The 20,778-nt window shown below is 46.3% G+C and overlaps 1 protein-coding gene and 1 pseudogene across 1 annotated transcript in view; one reads left to right on the forward strand and one right to left on the reverse strand.

The window, feature by feature from the left end:
• Nucleotides 1-8,957, forward strand: part of mrn (general transcription factor IIH subunit 4 marionette) — a 49,295-nt gene extending 40,338 nt beyond the window's left edge. The window contains exon 14 of the mRNA XM_084597884.1: nucleotides 8,783-8,957. Within this exon, the coding sequence (XP_084454010.1) occupies nucleotides 8,783-8,893 (111 nt within the window). The 3' untranslated portion in view covers nucleotides 8,894-8,957. The remainder of the gene's footprint in view (nucleotides 1-8,782) is intronic.
• A 1,775-nt stretch (nucleotides 8,958-10,732) lies between these two features.
• Nucleotides 10,733-10,901, reverse strand: LOC146195709 (U2 spliceosomal RNA; annotated as a pseudogene).
• Between the last annotated feature and the right edge of the window lie 9,877 nt (nucleotides 10,902-20,778).

Here is a 20,778-nt window from a genome sequence, read left to right on the forward strand (position 1 = left end):
TGTGTCGGCTCAACACTTGACTGTGTGCGTTGTGGCAACTCTGTCGCCGGCAGCGGCGCTGGGCATGAAAGGTGGCTTACCCAGCTAGCCATGTCTTGGTGCAGGGAATTCCTGACGATTTGGCATGTTTGGTCAATATTGGAGGAAGAGTTGCATCAGCTGCGCAGCGCTTGCCTAAGCTTAGAGGGAGGGACGCGCTTCCTTAGCTCAAGGCACAGCATTGGTGCAAGCTTGGTGAATGTTTGTAAACTCACAAAGCAAGTTCTGGTTTTTTATCGCAACTATTAGTGGCACCTCAAGAGGTGATTTTGGTTATAAAGTGTCTCTCCGTATATCCATCGGTTATCCCACAGGCTTAAGCAAATCGGCAGTAGATATGGAGTTAAAGTGTTATTTTCGGTTCCTAATAAGCTGGGCAAAATTTGTGCGGTTGTTGACAGAAGGGCTAGAGATCAGAAACAAAAAAGTAGAACAAGAAAAGGTGCGTGCCAAGTGGACCATGATTCGCGTTTTGTCGCATGTGAAGAAGGGGTTGTGTATGAAGTACCTTTAAATGTGGGAAAAATTATATAGGGCAAACCGGCAAATGTATTAATACACGCCTGCGCCAGCATAACACTTGTTTGAATAGTGCCCCCTCATCCAATTTGGCCCTTCATTACAGGGACTGTCATTTGAATAAACCCAGTGGGTCAAATGTGCCTAGTAGGAAAAAATGCCTACCGCTTTTTAACAAAACCAAGATTAAGTTTAGACACAAAGATCAAATGACTAGAGAACTGTCAGAGTCATATCAGATCCATAAGAACAGTGACACGTGCGTGAGCTCACCATCTGTAAGCATCCAAGAATGTGAGATTGTATATCTAGATACCTAGGAAAAATCTGTGAAGCGCATGTGCCTTTGGTTGTCTTCTGCGAGTATTTAATCTGTGTTCTTCGAATAAACGTTCAGTTGATAGTAGCGCCTGTCCTTGTCATTACTCTCTCGTTGTTGTTCTCCGTCGCAGCGCTCGTAATTTGCAAAAGTGTCTCTCGTTTTCCTTTACAATATATATATATTTTTTTGCAGTATTTATTATGGTGGGAACCTGCATCCACACACATTACCTAGTTTAATAATCCTGGATGGTTCAGTGTGACCTATTTCTGCTATATGAATTAGCGCTATGTACAAAACAGTGAATGCTTGGCTCACACTTTGTTGATGATTCCATTGGCCATAGCAACTCTCTCTGTATGCTACTGCAGGTTACAGCTTGGTTCCGTATAAACTTCTGGATTTCTTTTCATGCATTTTATGAGAGAAACTGAACACAAAAATGAATAGAGAGTTCAACTTCTTTTTTTTTGGTGGACTTTTTTGAATGCCTGTTTCGAAATGCAATTTTGTCTTTTTCTTAGGGGGGGGGGGGGGGGGGGGGAACGTTATTTCCTATGCGCTAGTTATCACTGTGCTATTTCTTTTTTTCCACTGCTACGTTGTATTATTCGTGTGCAGGGAAAAAAAATCGGTTGGAGTTTATTTTGTTTTTATTGTCAATGTAAGCCTTTGGTCAACAAGTAATTAATGCGCAAATGGTCATTAATTTCTACTAAATCACTTATTTCTGTGCTTTCAGAAGGGAATGCTATTCCCAATAAAAAAACATTCTAGCTGATGTTGAATGATGGAACCGATAAGGAAAAACGGCATTGAAAGCTTATTTCTACACAGCGGCTTGCCATATGCTATCAATGGGTTGTCGCGCTAGGCTATGCGAAAATGCAGGGCATCGCATAGGCAGTGTATTGACTAGAGCAATGAACTTCAGCACAAAGTGGTAGAGACATGAAATTAGTATAATTTTGGTTAGAAGCTGTGCGTATGACATTAGTACACATCGATGTCTAAGTGAAATTCGCCAGCACCCAGTAAATTGTTTGTTATTAGAATTTTATTTATTTTTGTAGTTTTGGTTACAGGTTGCTTAAGGAAATTTCAGGCCTCACCAGGTATGACATCATGTGACACGGAGAAAAACTGCAATAACTGTTACTTCAAATTATGTAAACTCGTACGTCAAGCTGCTTCACAATCTTAGGTGACAGACACTCACTGGACAAAGAGCTATTAAAGGGGTCATGACAGCTAACATTTGAGCATAACCTGATTATTGCATTTCATTCCTCACATGTTAAATTACAAATCTTCGAAATTTGAGTTGTTCGGTGCAGTAGATAGCTTTAAAATGAATTTATATCAATATCGAAAGCAGCTTTCTGGTCTGGCCACCATTGGCCGCTGGCGTCACCACGAGATACGATCCCCATGTTGTCTGCTATTCGCGGTGTCGGCTACAATCTTGCATGCACATCATGGACGGTAGTCACTGAGAGTTTCTTTTTTTTTTTTTTCAGTAAAAATATTTTATTCGCATATTCTTTTTTCTTTGACAAGTCTTCACTATATTACGCAACTATAGTGATCCTCGGACTTGTTCTGACTCATCTATATAGATTGTCAAAGAGGCCGAAATCTCATGCTGTATTATTTAAGCATACAATCAGAAGCATATTATTCTTACGTTATGAGAATCAGCTTCTTAAGCAGCCAGTGCTCCTGCATATAAAAAAGCACATGTCCAACGTTTCCTTCCATCGTGTGAGCGGTGACAGGGGGATGTGTTGTGTTGCTGATTGCTAAGCTGTTGCCCGTCAATATTTTTTTTTCAAAAACTAACAGGAAATCCCAAACAAGCGTACGTTGATGTGAGAGCATATCGACATTACAGGAGGTGATGAAGCGGTACCTCTTGAAGTTGCTGTTATATGCATGCGTGTTTGTCAACCTTAATTGTTTTGAGCTAGTAAAGCATTTTGCAAAGCTATGTTCAGTCTGGCCACGACCAGCGCACGAAAGCATGCGCCACCGCTGCTGTTTCAGTCCCATCATCACAAAACCAACGCAATTCCAATGCGCTTCCTTGCTAACACACCCGGACCGAACAAGAGCCTCCCATTTGCCGCAGTCTCCGTCTCGCCACCTCCGCAGCCGCGCGTGTGCCATTATGACCTACTCTTGAGCCAAATGACGTCTTGTGAGTGCTTCAACGTAAACATAGTAAACATACACCATTTACTATTTAGTGTGTGGGCCCTAAACTCTGCAGAAATGCACCGATTCGCTGAATACGTTCGCCCACAGCGTGTTTGTTTACCCACAAGTGGCGCCGACAGCTACCGGCTGTGCTTGCCAGACAGGATCATATCGACGCTCCTCACTCATTGAGCGCATGCACTACTGCCAGAACCACACTCGGTGGTAATATGCAACCTCTAAACCTTGTGAATATGTGCTCCGTAATCGCCAAAACTGTAGACCTGAACCCCGCATACTTGCACTAGGCTTACCCGTTGCAGAACGACCCGCCAGTTCGGTGCCGACTAGCATTCCTGGCCAAGGTCATTGCTGATGAGAAGGGGGAACAGATACACAAGCCTCAGCCTGTGACGTCAGTGGAGGTGCGGCAGCGCTGGTGACAGCAGTGACTTTCGTGGTGTAGGCAAAAGCTTGGGTCGTCTGCATTGGATGCGCACCGCTTGCTGTGTTTTCGGGCGTAATTCCCGATATTGCTGCAAGCTGTGGTGCGGTTTGTTGCGCCATGAGACACAAAAAAGAAAATGGCAACTGTTCCGACATGTTTCTTCCGGTCTGATAAACAAGAGAGCGATGGGCAGGGGCATTGAGCGCGGCAAGTAGACCGTTCGGCGATGGATTGTTTGCAGCTAACGTGCGTTGCACTTTTTGCACTGAAACTTGATCAGGTAGTTTTCAACTTTTAATTGTAATCACTGCTTTTCGGCCGCACGACGAATAACGCAATAAAAGACGCCTGCAGCTCGTGCACGTTTTGTTGGATATACTATATCAAGTCATAATCAGAAGCTCCGCGCTGTCAGTTCCATTCACTTGTGCCCGTACAGATGTTCATACAGAAAAGGACACAAAAGCTGCTGTGAAGGTAACTGCATTTACTTTGAGCGGTCACTCCCGCTTGATATTGCCGAAACCGGTCCGAACTTGTGAAGCAGCTTTTCTCTAATATTTATTTCACTAGTTTCAACGAGTTGCTCTTCATCACCCGTTATAGAAAGTGAGTAAACATCGTTAGGATCCGGGAAAAGTTGTGCGGTGTTATTTCTCAGATTATTAAACTTTCCTTTTGAAGGTCATTAAGATTTTGACAAACAAATTAAATATCCACTTACAATATATATGTAGCTCTGATCAAGCAGGATATATTTAAGCATGATATATACTATATGGTACATATGGAGTTTAATGTCCAAAAGTGGAATCAGCAATGAGAGTTGCAAAATAAGCAGATGAGATGACACCCTTTTGAATAAAAAGTTCCCAAGTATATTAAAAAAGCTTAGTAGATTGCGCAAATTTCGCTGCAAGCGATCGTAATCGAACAACGTTGAATTTGCGCTCATGTACCTCTCCTGAACAACAAAAAGAACAAAATGAGAGCATTCTTACCAGCCTTCATATATATATTAACCTGTGAATGACCTTGGCCACGTCTGTACGATGAAACAGAAGTCATAACATATTTTTTTATCGAGCAGGATAAAAGCAGGATAAAACAAGTTGGCAGCGCTCACTAGGTGAATGTGTTACAAAGAACTAAAATATTGAGTTCTTATTCGGTGAAATTCTGACTTAAGTTGCCGGTACACTGAGCTAGAAATATGATTTCTAGTTCACTATAGTTATTGGTAATATTGTTATTTAGAGTGGAGGTGCTTGGAGCAAGCAAAAAGCCCAACAAAAGAGTCGTCATATGAAAAACACACTTCCAGTCATTCATTCGTCGTCCTCACTGCATGCACTAGCAATACACATGAGAGTTGAAAATTGTGGGCTGTTAGCTTTTCATATACATTGCGCTTTCCAGTTTTCATTTAACTTAATCAGTCACTACAGAACCCACCGTAAGCGCATGCTGCTGAGGCCGCGGAGAAGGAAGCCAATGCAGCGCGCTTCGGAAAGTAATTCCAGAAATAATGGGCTGATAAAATGCTTAACTACTCTCCAGGCATAAAAAAAGCCATTTCTACGCACAAGCAAAGCTTACGCTTCAGGATATTCGCACACACGAACTGCTGTCGAAGGCAGCGTCGCTTGACACTGTGTAGGCACGCTGCGTTTTGCCTACACCCCATGTCGCTGCCAATCGCAGCGCCACCTTTGTTTACAAACATGATGCTTGTCTATAAAGTGTAGCTGCTTGTTTCCCTTTTTCTACCTGGTTAACCTACAGACAAGCCTATCTGTTCAACTCATTGGGTGTCAAGTTCTCGCGGCCTATGATCCAGCCAAAATATATCGGCGACCCTCCGTTGATCAATTCTGACAGTGTCGCGAGACCGAAAACCTCACACTACGCTGATAGGCAACCGTTGGTCGTGCTGGCGTTGCTGCCAGTGTAGTGCGACAGATCAGTGCGTCAATCAGCTAAGGAACCGAACCGTGGAGCCCACTGACTGTGACAGTGTGCCTTATGCTCAAGAAGACGTGTTACTCTATATCGCTTTCATGCAGTAACATCTTCGTCAAGCATTTCTGCATGAGGGGCTACCACTTGTTTATCCTTCACAAAAAAAAAGAGAGAGAGACATGTCCCTTGATATTGCAGACGACACTCCGCAGCATATCCTCTGTGACGTCACGCGAGCATTTCAAAATGGTGGTCCCTCTCGGTGGGAGGAGTTTCTCGATTCCGATTTCTATCTCGGCTAAGCGCTAAATCTTTGTGAGTAGAATCACTGACCTGTATATTATTCACAGAAGTATAAAACAGCAATATGATGAACGACCCTGTCATCGCCCTTTTAATGTTTTTATGGTCCACACTTGATCTCAAACGTGCTTATGACAAGGCAACTATTGTTCAGCAACCTGGAGCTGAAAGTTTGTGGCCAAAGAAATAATAATAATAATTGGTTCACAGGAAAGGAAAGGCGCAGTATCGGTCACACTTATTGTGTGGACACCTGAATCGCGCTGTAGGGGGAGGAAGGTGGGAGTGAAAGAGTGAAAGGGATGCCATAAGGGAGGACCCGGAGTAATTTCGACCACCTGGGGATTTTTAATGTGCACTGACATCGCACAGTACACAGACACCTCTGTTTCACCTCCATCGAAACGCAGCCGCCTGTGGTCGGAATCGACCCTGGAAACTTCGGTAGAGTAGTCAGGCGTCTTGCCACTGTACCACCGCGGTGGGGGCCAAAGAAATGCATTAAATAATTTTCGAGCTTACGCAAATTTTATGCAGTGGTCCATGTTTACTAATGTATTGTGGGTAACTGTGAACCACTAATGCATAAAGCAAAATTTAGTTTCTACCCCTTCAGCTTTCATGGTAACCAGAACATGACACTATTTTCACGACACGGTGCAATTTTTACCGTATTTACTCGCATAATGATCGCACTCGCGTAATGATCGCACCCCTGAATTTTTAGGTCAAAATTCCATTTTTTAAATTCCCCGCGTAATGATCGCACCCTGAACATGGAGCCGCCTGGTGGTTGATCTGCAGTCATCCCGCAGCGAATGCATTCCGACGAGTTCCCAACCTAGTCTAGTAACGTTGGAGTTCCCATGATTCCATGCTTTGTGGCGTTCGCCATTTTGCAATTCGGCAGCGTCGTAGCGTGCTTTGTGTTTTTGTGCGAGTTTACGCCATTTCACCATGGGGCGGTATGCCAGTTACACCGCCGCGTTCAAGCTCAAGGCTGTCGACTATGCACTGGAGCATGGCAACCGCGCTGCTGGTAGGCATTTCGGCGTGGACGAAATGAGGATACGCTATTGGAAGAAGCAGCGCGAGAAGCTGATGGCTACGAACAAGACACGGCGGGCTTTCCGTGGACCCAAAACGGGCAAGTTCCCTCGTGTTGAGGAGGCGGTCCTAGAATACGTGAGGGACCTGCGCAAGGATGGTTGTGCAGTGTCATTAGAAATGATACAGACGCAGGCGCGCACAACTGCCAGGAAGCTGGGAATCGCCGCAAAGGATTTCCGCGCTAGCTCCGGTTGGATGACTCGCTTTATGCGACGGAATGGACTTTCCCTGAGGCGGCGGACGTCGTTGTGCCAGCGGCTTCCAGCCGCGTATGAAAGCAAAGTGATAGACTTCCATCACTTCGTCAGTAGGCTTCGCGAAAAATGCGGTTATCTCATGTCGCAAATTGGAAACGCCGATCAAACTCCACTGACGTTCGACATGCCCCGGAATACAACTGTGAACGAGAAGGGTGCTTGGAGCGTCCTCGTGAAGACGTCTGGCGCAGAAAAACAGCGATGCACAGTCATGCTTGCTGTGACGGCCGACGGGCGGAAGCTGCCACCATACGTGATCTTCAAACGGAAGACTATTCCGAAGGGAAGCTTTCCCCGTGGCATCCATATACGTGCACAGATGAAAGGGTGGATGACTGCAGACCTGATGGTCGACTGGATCAAGACTGTTTGGGGAAGAAGACCAGGAGCATTTCTGCTTCCCTCGCTTCTGGTTTCGGACATTTTTAGGGGTCACCTTGTGGACAGCGTGCGTGCCAAGCTGAAAGAGCTGCGCACGGACATTGCAGTCATTCCTGGCGGCCTGAATTCGCTGCTGCAGCCTCTCGACGTGTCTTTGAACAAACTGTTCAAGGACAACGTTCGACGACTTTATGCTGAGTGGATGGCGATGGGCCAGCATGATTTGACGCCGAGCGGAAAGATTAGAAGGCCATCTGTGGAGATGCTGTGCTCGTGGATCACAGAAGCGTGGAGCAGTATCCCTGACGAGGTAGTGGCTAAGAGTTTTAAGAAGACAGGCATATCTAACGCTGTGGATGGAACGGAAGATGACTTCCTGTGGGATTGTGAAGATGCTCCCAGCGACGACACTGCCGTTTCCGATGAGTCGTGCAGCAGTGAAAGCGAGGATGGCGAGGATTCAGACTTTGATTAGAGTACTGACGAAAAAAAATAAATGGGCATTGTGCACTCCATGTGATGCTTAATGTGCGTGTTTATTGCGAAGGTAAGCCTTACTCAGCTTTTATTTTTGGTTGTAATTGAGATATATGTTCTAAGACGTCTGACCTGCAACTTGTTTGCGTTTTCGGTGCTCAAAAATTTTTTGTAGAAAATTTACCCCGTGTAATGATCGCACCCCGAAATTTGCGTCAGTATTTTAAAAAAGAAAGTGCGATCATTATGCTAGTAAATACGGTATGATACTTGTGCATGGTTTCGAGCATTTTTACTAGCAGTGAAGAAAGCTGCTTGATCAAGTGACTTCCCAAAGCAATTGATGAGAGCGTACAGCGCCACGATGCTTAAAAGATAGAATGGTATGCTTAAGTCTGCAGAGTCATTTTAAGGGAGAGGAGTATTCCTCAAAATGCATAGCTACGCCGCTTAATCTAGTTGTACACCATCGCATTGCTACCTTGGCTTCCGCACTTTGCTGATCTTCTCCTTTTACCGAGTGTGCTTACTGTTACTCTTTAGTCAGCCAGCCGTGGCATACTTCTCAGTGATACTACTAACCTTTCTCAGTTTTAATTATTGTATTTCAAAAATTGAGACTGGAGCATTTTTATTTTTTGCTAACTTCTGGCCATAGCATTTTACAAATGCAGACTTGTTTGCTCTAAATTAAGACAGTGATCACTTATGGAGAAATGAGCAGCAATCCGAATCTAATTTTATCTAATCTCATCTTCCTTGTAGGACCTGGGCGTCCTCATCTGGGACAATCCAAGCAAGCGTGTCATGGTGGTAAACCGGAATGGTCACGATGAAGTTAAGCGTTTCTGGAAACGACACCGACAAGATCATTGATTTCCCTTGCTTCATTTTCATCCCACCTTGTTAATTTTTTTATTAATAAACAGTGTCACATTGACGTTTCTGCTCATTTGTGGAAACTGGATCGCGTGACTTTTCCTTGTGGTTAGCACTGAAGAGAAGTTTATTGCAACTCCAAAAACTGAAAATACATGCTCATATACACACTATATACTATACACACTGTCCAGCACTATATCTAACAATACAATGATATAACAGCTGCAGATCTGTGCTGCACAACGACCATTGCACTAATGCCAAGATACAAAGCACACAACATGCATGTGTTAAGACTTCAACATCCCTCCTTAAAAAGGGGAGAAAATGGAGGGGGGACGGTCAGAAGAAACACCAAATGGATACGACAACTAACAGCTGACAGAAACAACGTATGTTGTTGTTGTTGTGGCAGCAGGAAGAAGGAAAAGAAAATGCACGGGCCTGCTGAAGGGCGGTAGTTCCTGGACCTACGGGGCTGGGACGGTAGGTCAACGCCATCGAAGTTTATTTGTTGTAGGCCGTCATTGCACCTGCCACTGCTTCGGTGGTAGACGACGGCTGTTGTTGCGGCACGAGTCTTTGTTTCCCTCTTCTTTTTCCTTTTCTATTTTCTCTTCTGTCCGAACGAGGCAGCGGAGGTGGCTCAGCTACAGAGCCAGTAGCAGGCCCGAGCATTTTCTTTTCCTTCCTCCTACAGCCACAGCAACAACAATAACTAAAGGCTGTGAGGCATTAGTAGCGTTTCGTTTGCTTTCAGTCTCGCCAAAATTCGATGTGTTCAATGAAAAGCATGTATGACAGCATTTAATGTACACGGGCGATGTAGGTGATAGTAGCGTTTCATCTGCTAAAGGCTGTGTGGCATTAGTTGCATTTCGTTGAAAGGATTGTGCAGAGAGATGACGCTGAAGTGGATGTGGTTAACTGAGCGACCATGCTATATTTTCTGCTGTGCTATATAAAACAGACTGGGTTAACTGGGCAGCGATGTCAAGGCATAGGAGGGGAAGGAGTCTGTTGGCACCGTAACATCTTGGTGGATTCTCCTTGCTTCATTTCCATCCCATCTTGCTAATTTTTTTTTATTAATAAACTGTCGCATCGATGTTTCTGCTCGTTTGTGAAACTAACTGTCTGCTTGAGTTTTAGAAGAACGTGTCTGAGAGATTTGAAGTCGACCTATCGTATAGATGGGTTGAAACTGCAGCTTTGGTACAAACCAAGAAATATAAAACAAAAAATGAAATACAGGTAGTACCATGACTGGGCACTTCACAAGCAGGCTGTTGTGATGGCACTACAGTGTCGTTCGCTTCCAAGGGTGGTCACAGAGTCCTTTTCTGTCTTATGATAACAAATTTTGATCGAATACAAGAAAAAAGAAGCTTTTATTGTAAACAGAATTATCTTGGCAATTAGTATGTTTCACTGCCATGCAAACATTAAATATAACTGCTAAATAACTGATAAGTGGTTTTTGATAAGAAAAAATTTGGAAGTCGACCTCTTCAGTGTCCGTTCATTGTGAACACATTGCTTGAGACTCCTTGCCACCAGCCCTTTGGCATGTTTGCACTGCAGAGTGCAAGCAACAGTGCCCATGTCTGCATTTCCAATTAGCAAGCAATGCCATTTATATCTGCGTGTAATTGGTATTTCGTTGGCTAAAGCAATAATGGTGGAAGTGGCTTTTTAATGCTTTTTTATTTACTATTGCGCACTTTACCCACTTGCACAGGCGCTCGAATGTTTGTAACACTTCTGCTCCGGTGCAGGGAACAGGTATAAAGTTTAGAAGCTTAGTTGATTTCTAGCTCACCACCCATGAATTGGTGACGAGCTAAATCCTGACTCCAGTGCAATGTCGGATCAACCTGTGGCGAAGGTGAAGCAAGCTCCAATCACTTCGCAATCCTACAAAAATATGTTAAATATCTCGAGTCTAGTAGGACCCATATCAGATATTAAGCGGGTAAGAGCAGATACTAAAGAGAAGTATATTGACTTTCATTCTAAACCAGCAGCAGGTTTCGCCTGCGCATCAATGCTACTTGCATCAAACCAGAATACAACAAAGAAATGCAATATACATTTTGCCACAGGAAACAAAATCCTCAAGAGCCATCTTACTGCCCTAGCAGGGAATGTATTGGACAGAACACAGGTTATATTCCTCACAATGGCCAAAGGGTGAAAGAGGGGAGGCGGCAGGGGAGGGTGCCTAATATCGAACCATTGGCATCCGCAGCCTGCCCCCTCTTACAACGAAATACCTTGTGTGCCAGCGCCGCAGAAACCGCGCCTCTCCGTCTACTTCTAACTGGCTGGAGAAGTTAGTCCAAAGCAGGAGGCGCAGGTTCTGCAGCGCCGGGTACATTAATTGCTCTCATAGGCTGTCTTCGTGCTTCGGCGAGGCAGCGCCGTTTCCACAAAACAAACACACATTGATCTTAACTCAAAGAGAAGCGATAACGCACAAAATATGTGCGCTTCGAAGTCCCCAAGCTCGGCTCTCCATTTCAACTCGAGATCCGGTAAAAACGTCCCCGGGAAAAACGTCCCCGGAGCAAACGTCCCCGGAAAAAACGTCCCCGGAGCAAACGTCCTCGGAAATAATGCCCCTATTGGCGAAGTAGGAAAAAATGTCCCCGAACGGGGCTGAAGTCTCGCGCTGTAGGACGTAGACTACGTTTCTCCGTGGCGAGCTGCAATGATGAATGATGGATGTTAACTTTATTACAGCGGTTTCACCTTTCGGCTTGCAATTGACCGCGAACATCGAACTGATGCGGGTATTCATGACAAAAAAAAAAAAATTATGGCAGCGGTAATACCCTCCCCTCCCCCCCCCCCCCCCTAGTGACAGCGCCTCGTCTTCACTTTGTTTGCGGGGAAAAGAGGAGCTGACCATCGGCTTTACCGGAGAAGCTTGGAGCGATGCTGTGTTCATGATGCATGACCGGTTAAGCCTCGTTCTGCTTATATACCATCATCGCCCTTATCACAATTCTACACCAGCATCAGAAGAACGGTTGAAACTCCAAAAGGTCTGGAAAGTAAGTGCCGTCTTCTGCTTTGGACGGTTCCCCGAGACTACCATACGCCGATCCGCTTGTACCTTTCTAAGTGGGCAGTGTTACCAAACTTATTAGACCTGTCATATATAATTGCTTAACGAGCTGCGGAGTTCGGAACCTCGCAACGTATAAAAAGCCATGGCTCTTTCATCATGCTTTTACACACTTCTTGTAAACATTTCGGGCCCCCAGAGGACGCAGGTTCCAAATGATGATTACACTTAACTAAAATAAGCCAAGGAAGAACGGCATAATGTGAGTTCCGGAAGAAACTTTTTTTAGAGCCGGCTTTGGCCTTGGGGACGGTTTTTCCTAGATGCCACTAGGGGACGTTTCTTCCGGGGACGTTTTTTCTGTGGACGTATCTTCCGGGGACCTTTTTTCCGTGGGCGTTTTTACCTACACCCTTTCAACTCACGTCGGTATATAAATCGCGGAAGGGAGATTTCTTGACTGCCGACTCCTTTCCGATGCCTCTGCTCTGCGATTCACAGTGGCGTTTGATGCGCTTGACATTTATTAAAGTGAAGTGAATAAATCTTTAATCCGCTTATAATTTGCATTTCGACGACTCAGATCCAATGTGACGCGCTGTTTCGACGGAGTCTGCCCCAAGGTCAATGGTCGCCGTGCTGGCGTCGTTGCTTTTTACTGACGACGCGTGCCCGCAGTCTCATCAGAGCAGGGTATTAAAGATTCACATCGAATTAACTTCCCATTCAGCGCACGAAAGAGAATGAGTCGTCATTGCATTAAACAAAAGCAAGTCTAGCAGGAAGACGAGCTAAACATGGTTGTCGCGTTAGCAGCGACGGCAACACTCATGGCAACACAAACAACGAGCTAGAACACCGTACCTGTACGAAGTAACATCGTTTATAGATGGAAGTAATAAATAGCCCTATTAAAACAGAGGAGTTTGGGCTGCATGCATGCCCCTGGGCCCCCGCATGGCCCCACAACACGCAAACATTCATGTTCCTATGGTTCATGACGTCGGCAGCCCAAGGCGATCATCTGCCGAACCGGGTCCTCAGAGTGCAGCAGGTTCTCCCAGTCCTCTCAGGTGGTTAGGTGTTCTAGACCCCGCCGGGGAGGATCCTCCGGTATACATCCGGGCATTGGAACAGGATGTGGGTGAGGGTGGTGGTGGGGTTAATTGTTGAAGGGTGCAGGAGGGATCGGTGAGGCTGTGGTGGATCGGTGACGCACTATAAGGGGACGGGAGGGTGCGCGTCTGTAGCCATCGCCAGAGCGTCTGGTAGTATAGTTGAAAGGGCAAGAAGGTTCACCGGGTGCATGCAGTAACGGGAATTTGCGCTTGTCAGCACGAAGACGCGCGTAAGACTCGTCGGCATTCCTCGAGCCTTGTGCCGTGAAGCTGCGGTCATTTTTTGTCTGCCATGGTGGCATTTTTATTGAGCTACAATTTGCCAAATGAGCATCACTAGTAGTAGGAAAAAAGTTCCTGTCATAACAAGGTTACAGTGGCTGTAACAAGGTTTCACTGATATTTTAAATGCCAGCTGCCGCGGTGGATTAGCGCGCTCCCCTGATCTGTGATGACACTCGGATTTGTGCGAAGCATAATTAGAAATTTATAATGTGATGTTCCCCATGGTTTTGTAATTTTTGTTTTTGTCATTGGAGGGTCAAATTCTGAAGTTAAAGCTTAGCTACTTTGGTCATCTGATGAGAAGAGAGGAGTCGCTGGAGAAAGCTTTGATGTTGAGAAAGGTTGAGGGTTACCGGAGACCGGTAGGCCACGAACGCGATGGTTAGATGGCATCCTCGAGGCGTTGCAGATGAAGTTATGTGATGTTAGGAAGATAGCGACAGACCGGAAAGCGTGGCGTGATATGGTCCATAGGGCCACGAAGAGTCTGACACGACTGAATGACTGAACTGAACTGCACTGACCAGGTGATGTTTGGATATATCTGTAAAATCATTCATTTGTTTTACTGATGTCCTTTTCTTACTGTGAAATGTTTACTCCACTTTTACTTCAGCATATATCGCATGTTTGAAATATTCTAGAGCTAAACTTGACTGGGACAAGATGAATGAAAGGCACGCGTGTATATGTAGGGCCATCAAGAACTTGAGTTCAAAAGACCGTACGAGCTCATCTAAGTTTCATTTTGAGCACTAGCATAGAGCTTTGATTTCAGTATATTCTTGAGTTAATATTAACGACCCCTAATTCTTTGAATATTATATTAGTAATTAAGCTAATTTTGGATTTGACGTGTTATGTACAGTCATGTTCAGAAGTCCTGAAGCCAAATGATTTTTGTCTCAGCCGCAAAATGAAGCCGTATGGTGTCATTAAAGAATGAATTGCCATGAACTGCTATCAGACCATTTCTGGCTGTGGTAATAAATCATTTCGAGGCATTTTAAATGCCTATAGGCCTTGATGGCGTCACGGGTTCATTTTGCGGCTGAGACTATAATCCTTAGGCTTCAGGACTTTTGATCACTGCATGCTGCTCTGATAATTGGCGAGGTGTGATACGCATGCAAGCCCTTCACCAAATGAGCGCCCTGCAAGTGAGCTTTGTCGCCAGGCAATCACAACTTTATTTGAGAAAATATTACAAAAAAAGTGCCGGCTTGATCAGTTCACCGCGCAGTTGTCAGAGACCTGTCGCCGACAAAAATATACAGATAGCGCGATCACACAACGGACCCAATTTCCGTAACACGTGCGGTACAAGATCGAGGGCAGTCACGCGCTGCGTGGCCTGCAGATCTCGAGACGCCTGCCTGACGTGGCGAAGGATTAAGCCTATCGTCGTAGAGTGCTTCCTTACGCGCATTTGATGACGACGTTCTTAGCAGAACTAGCTTAAAAAGCGCTATGATCAAGCTGTCTCAAACTATTGGAGTTTTATACGTGCGCCGATCGAATTTTGTACGTGACACGAGAAGTCGAGCTGCGTAGTACATTGTTCACTCGTACTTATCCGTAGGTGTTCCGTCCCTTGGGAAGGTTAGTAGAAGTCAGTTGATACCAGTAAAGCAATCGTACGACAAAAACTGACGAGACTATATGTAGACGGCACTTTCAATGCTGTTATGACCGTGCATGGTCCACACTTGCGCGCTCTATTGTTCGCCTGTGGGCATGGATATGTGCTGTGGATATGTGCTGTTGGTGCAAGGGCGCTAAGTGAGCCTGTTTCCATGAATCCTTTTGTGTGAGCCTGTTTTGCTTTGTCGAGACCCTGCAAATGCCAAATTGGCCCTGTCAAGGAACCATCTAGAAAAATACAAAGAAATGTCTCCCTGTGGGAAATAGCCAGAAGTGCTTTCGATCAATTGCTCACCCTTCCCGTCGAGAAGCGCTGTGGTCAAGTGAGGAATGCCTATTGTCCAAAGGAGACGACGTCCGCTGACGTACAGGACAAGGAAGGAGCATGACGCATACGGCCATTAGAGGAATTCCCGGGAATGTAGGAAAGATTTGCAATTGCCGGAAAGGGACAATGCTGGGAGCAGTATGTGGCGCGCACGTGCACTTTGGTTTCTGAGAAGGAAATCCACTTGCCGGAACCAGGATATCGGATCTTTGCAGAAGAATAGAAATGTAGTACCTCCTCGCTGTTCCCAAGCTCTACCCGCCAACAAGTGACCACGTCCAACGAAACAATACCGGACCAGTCAGTGCATCAGACCATCAGTGCAGTGATGTGTTCGATTGGATGCCGATATCTGAGGGGCGTGCCCTGGAACTGGTTGGTCAGCATCTTCAGAGAGGGGCTGGACATAGGGGGTTTTAAGGACGTTGCAGAGCACGAAATGACGCTCTGAGCCCTGGGTAAACGGCTAATCCAGATGCTTCTCGCTATGAACTCTTAACGCTTGCCATTTTGCTGATATACTCTTCTTTTTCATGTAAATACGTTTTCTCAAAGTGCCATTAAACCTGCTTGTATATATTTTACCAACTTCGAAGATTCAATCCTTAATCAACCCGGAGTCTCTGCGCGCTACCAAGTGAAGGCCGGGTCGACTTAGCCCCAGCGTCACGACAACTGGTGACCAGCGTTGGGATCTGAATCTACAAGCCACAACATCTGGTGATCGGAGGTGGCATCTGAAGTTACAAGCCACAAAATCTGGTGATCGGAGGTGGCATCTCAAGCAACAAGCAGGAGGAACTATCGGCCAACAAGAGAGCAGCTCCGAACATCGATCGCATGTGTGGGTGAGTGCTTGGCTTTTCTTCTGATGGGGACCAGGTTCTAGAACAGGGTTAGCTTTTAGAACTGGTAAAGAGTGTTGAAACGCCTTTAGGTTTGGTAGTTTGCACAGTTGTTTTGGAAGTAGCCGACACTCGGAGCGATCATGGACTTACAAAAGCTGCAGAAACCGGAAATGTTGCTATTGTGTGAGGAATTGGGAATTGATACAAGTGGTTTGGCACGAAAACTCTTGATTATAAAGGCAATCACTGATTTGGGAACCGATGATGAGGAGCTCAGTGAAGCATGGAACTTCATCGGAAAAAAAAAAGGAGGAGCAACTCAGACAGCAGAAAGAGCGGGAAAAAGAGGAAAAGAGGCGTGAAATTGAGAGAGAAGCAAAAAGGCTGGAGCAAGAAATTGAGCTTGAGCAAGAGGTCGGGCAATTGTCCCCAGCTAGCGGTACCTCTTCTCAACAAGGAGGCAGATTTCAAGATGTCAAAGTACATGCAGCCATATGTGATATCAGGGGATATCGGTCTGTATCTGGCTAACTTTGAGCGAACCTGCGAAAAACTGTCCTTCCAGCGAGACACTTGGTCTCAGAGATTATTGACGGTTTCTGCCCTGCGAGGCAGCGGAGGTTGTCGCGCGGGTAAGCAAGGAGGGCGCGGACAACTACGAGAAGGTCAAAGCTTGCCTTCTGAGAAAGTATAGGCTTAGCGCCGAGGCGTTCAGACAACGTTTTCGGAACGCTACTAAGTCCAGGGACGAGAGTTACCCTGAATTCCTGTACAATTTAAGAGTCAATTTGGGCGAGTGGCTAAAGAGCACAGATCCCTACAGTGATAGGGACGCTGTAGTCGAGCGAATTCTTTTGGAGCAGTTTTATAACGGCCTCCCAGAAAAAGAAAGAAATTGGTTACAGGACCGAGGCGACATTAAGTCGGCAACTGAAGCTGCCGAACTCATTGAGGAGTATGCTTCGCGCCGACAATTCAGCAACCCAGCAGTGGATAGGCCCCGCAATCCCAAGTTGAGTGTGAATAACCGTCAGGAAAGGCACTTTGCTAGAGTTGGAAACGAAGAAAGGAAGGCTTCTTCAGGCAAACTCCCTGAAAGCACGGCAGTGAGAAAAGTGGGGAAGTGACCAACGCGCAGAACACAAAGAATAAGCTTGAGGCTAGGAAGCCGCTTACATGCTTTAGGTGCAATGAGCAGGGTCACATTGCCGTCAACTGCTGGAAAAAAAAGATTGCTTTCTCGTATGTCAGTGACTGCGATGAAAATATGCAGCTTTTGGAACCCTACCTGCATGACCTAGTAGTCAACGGGAAGCCTTGCAAGGTACTGCGCGATTCGGCCGCAACGATGGATGTTGTCCATCCGGCGTATGTGTCGCCTTCCGACTATACAGGACAGTGTGCATGGATCCGCCAGGTAGTGGAGGAACAGATTGTGTGCTTGCCTATCGCGAACGTGGTCATCGAGGGCCCTTTCGGCGAGTTAACAACCGAGGCTACCGTTTCAGGAAAGCTTCCTAAGTGCTATCCGTATTTGTTTTCCAACAAATCGGACATGCTACTGCGAAAGAGGGGCATCCTTTTCGGAGACAGAGTTGTGCAAGCCTTAACACGTTCAAAGGCGCGAGAACTAGCTACACTGCTCATTCCAGAAAAATCCACAGCGGAGGAAACTGCAGTTAAAACAGTGGTCGATGCGGAAGATAGCGGGTCAGAAAACTTTGAGAGCGAGGCATCTCAGATAAGTCAACTTGAAAGTGAGCTTGATGAGACGCGGAATGAGGACGTTCTTGAGAGTAACCTCTTGCCGCCAGTGTCTAGTAATCTCACGAGACTTTTAAGTGGAACCCGAGAGGACTTAGCTATGGAGCAAGCCAATCATCCCAAGATACAGGAGATAAGGGAGCGCCACTAAGACAGCAAATAATATTTGTTTCGAGATGAGAAAGGGCATGCTGTATCGCTTATTCAAGGATAAGGGCGGAGTAGAGCGGGACCAATTAGTCGTTCCCCAAAAGTACCGCGAAGACTTACTGCGACTTTCCCATGGCAGCTCGTGGTCATGTCACCTTGGAATAAGGAAAACAAAGCAGAGGCTGTTGCAAGAATACTATTGGCCTGGATGTTTTAAGGACACGGAGAATTTTGTACGGTCATGCGACACGTGCCAGCGGGTTGGAAAGGCGCAAGATAAGTGGAAAGCTCCGATGGTGTTAGTACCGATCATTACCGAGCCGTTTCACCGGTTAGTAATAGATTTAGTTGGGCCACTTCCTGTGACAGAGTCAGGGTACCGTTATATCCTCACTATCTTATGCCCAGCCACAAAGTTTCCAGAGGCTGTTCCGCTGCGCGAGGTGACGTCCGAGAGTGTAGTGGATTCACTGCTGTCAGTGTTTGCACGAGTTGGATTCCCTTCCGAGGTCCAAAGTGATCAGGGTAGCGTTTTCACAAGTGTCCTCACCACCTCATTTCTCGAGCGATGCGGCATTAAGGTAGTGCATAGCTCGATCCACCATCCGCAGAGCAACAGCGTAGAAAGATGGCATTCTGTTCTCAAACGCGTCCTGAGGGGACTGTGCTATGAAAACAAGCGCGAATGGGATACCTGCCTGGCAAGGGCGACCGTGGACTACTTGGGTCACAATGTAGGTCAAGGTTTCAGGAAACCCAGCGAGATTAAGATTTCTGCGGTAGCAGACTACCCGCGGCCGAGCACGAAGACGGAAATTCGGGCATTCTTGGGGCTGACGGGATACTACAATCACTACATCCCTAACTATTCATCTTTGGCTAGCCCCCTGACCGACGCTCTCCGCAAAACAGAGCCGACAAATGTAGTCTGGGACGAACAAAAGGAAGCCTCCTTCTTAAATCTGAAGGCTGTGCTGATTAGCCGTCCGGTATTGCGAGCTCCAGACTATGACCGAGAATTCACGGTCCAGTGTGATGCAGGTGATCGAGGGCTAGGTGCTGTTCTCTGCCAGAGAGATGACGACGGTAATGAGCGCCCCGTGCTCTACCTGAGCCAAAAACTGAGTTCTAGAGAGAGGGCTTATTGCGCGTCAGAGAAAGAGTGCGCTTGCATTGTATGGGCCATTCAAAAATTGCAGTGCTATCTTGGAGGGGCCAAATTCACCGTAGAGACGGACCATTGTCCCCTGGCTTGACTGCAAACTGCGACATCGAAGAACAGTCACCTTCTGAGGTGGAGCTTAATTTTACAGCAGTACAATTGTGAAATAACATACAAAAAGGGGAAGTTAAATGAGAATGGGGACGCGCTTAGCCGCTGTTTCTAAGCGGTCCGAGGTGCTCCTCACCATGTATCCAAATTGATACTCAGGCTCTTTTTTTTCCGTCCGCTTGTATATATGTGACTATGTAAAGCAGCACGTTTGGTTTTCTAGGCATACGTGGGTCCTGAGCGTCTTGAGTGTGGGCTTTTCTCGAACAACGATGGCAGTTTTCTTTTTTAACCAGGTCTCTTCAGACGGGAGCCGAGTGCTTGCTTAAACATGTGGTTGAGTTTCAGAGACAGCTCAAGCAATTTGGCCTACTACGATCAAGACAACCCGACAAGCGACAGTGAGCTTCAAGCGTTCATTTGCAGACCATTAAGTCGTCTCTTCATGCAGCAGCTGCGACTGCTGCCCTCCGTGACTCTTCTGGCGGGGGAGGAGGCTGTTATGACCGTGCATGGTCCGCACTTGCGCGCTCTATTGTTCGCCTGTGGGCATGGATATGTGCTGTGGATATGTGCTGTTGGTGCAAGGGCGCTAAGTGAGCCTGTTTCCATGAATCCTTTTGTGTGAGCCTGTTTTGCTTTGTCGAGACCCTGCAAATTCCAAATTGGCCCTGTCAAGGGAACGTCTAGAAAAATAAAAAGAAATGTCGCCCTGTGGGAAATAGCCGGAAGTGCTTTCGATCAGTTGTTCACCCTTCCCGTCGAGAAGCGCTATGGTCAAGTGAGGAATGCCTATTGTCCAAAGGAGACGACGTCCGCTGACATACAGGACAAGAAAAGAGCATGACGCATACGGCCATTAGAGGAATTCCCGGGAATGCAGGAAAGATATGCAATTGCCGAAAAGGGACAATGCTGGGAGCAGTATGTGGCGCGCACGTGCACTTTGGTTTCTGAGAAGGAAATCCAATTGCTGGAACCAGGATATCGGATCTTTGCAGAAGAATAGAAATGTACCTCCTCGTCGTTCCCAAGCTCTACCCGCCAACAAGTGACCACGCCCAACGAAACAATGCTGGACCAGTCAGTGCATCAGACCATCACTGCAGTGATGTGTTCGATTGGATGCCGATATCTGAGGGGCGTGCCCTGGAACTGGTTGGTCAGCATCTTCAAAGAGGGGCTGGACATAGGGGGTTTTAAGGACGTTGCAGAGCACGAAATGACGCTCTGAGCCCTGGGTAAACGGCTCATCCAGACGCTTCTCGCTATGAACTCTTAACGCTTGTCATTTTGCTGATATACCCTTCTTTTTCATGTACATACGTTTTCTCAAAGTGCCATTAAACCTGCTTGTATATATTTTAACTTCGAAGATTCAATTCATCAACCCGGA

Source organism: Amblyomma maculatum, chromosome 3 (assembly GCF_055883805.1).
Source record: "Amblyomma maculatum isolate TAMU_Amacu chromosome 3, ASM5588380v1, whole genome shotgun sequence".
Taxonomy (NCBI): Eukaryota; Metazoa; Arthropoda; class Arachnida; order Ixodida; family Ixodidae; genus Amblyomma; species Amblyomma maculatum.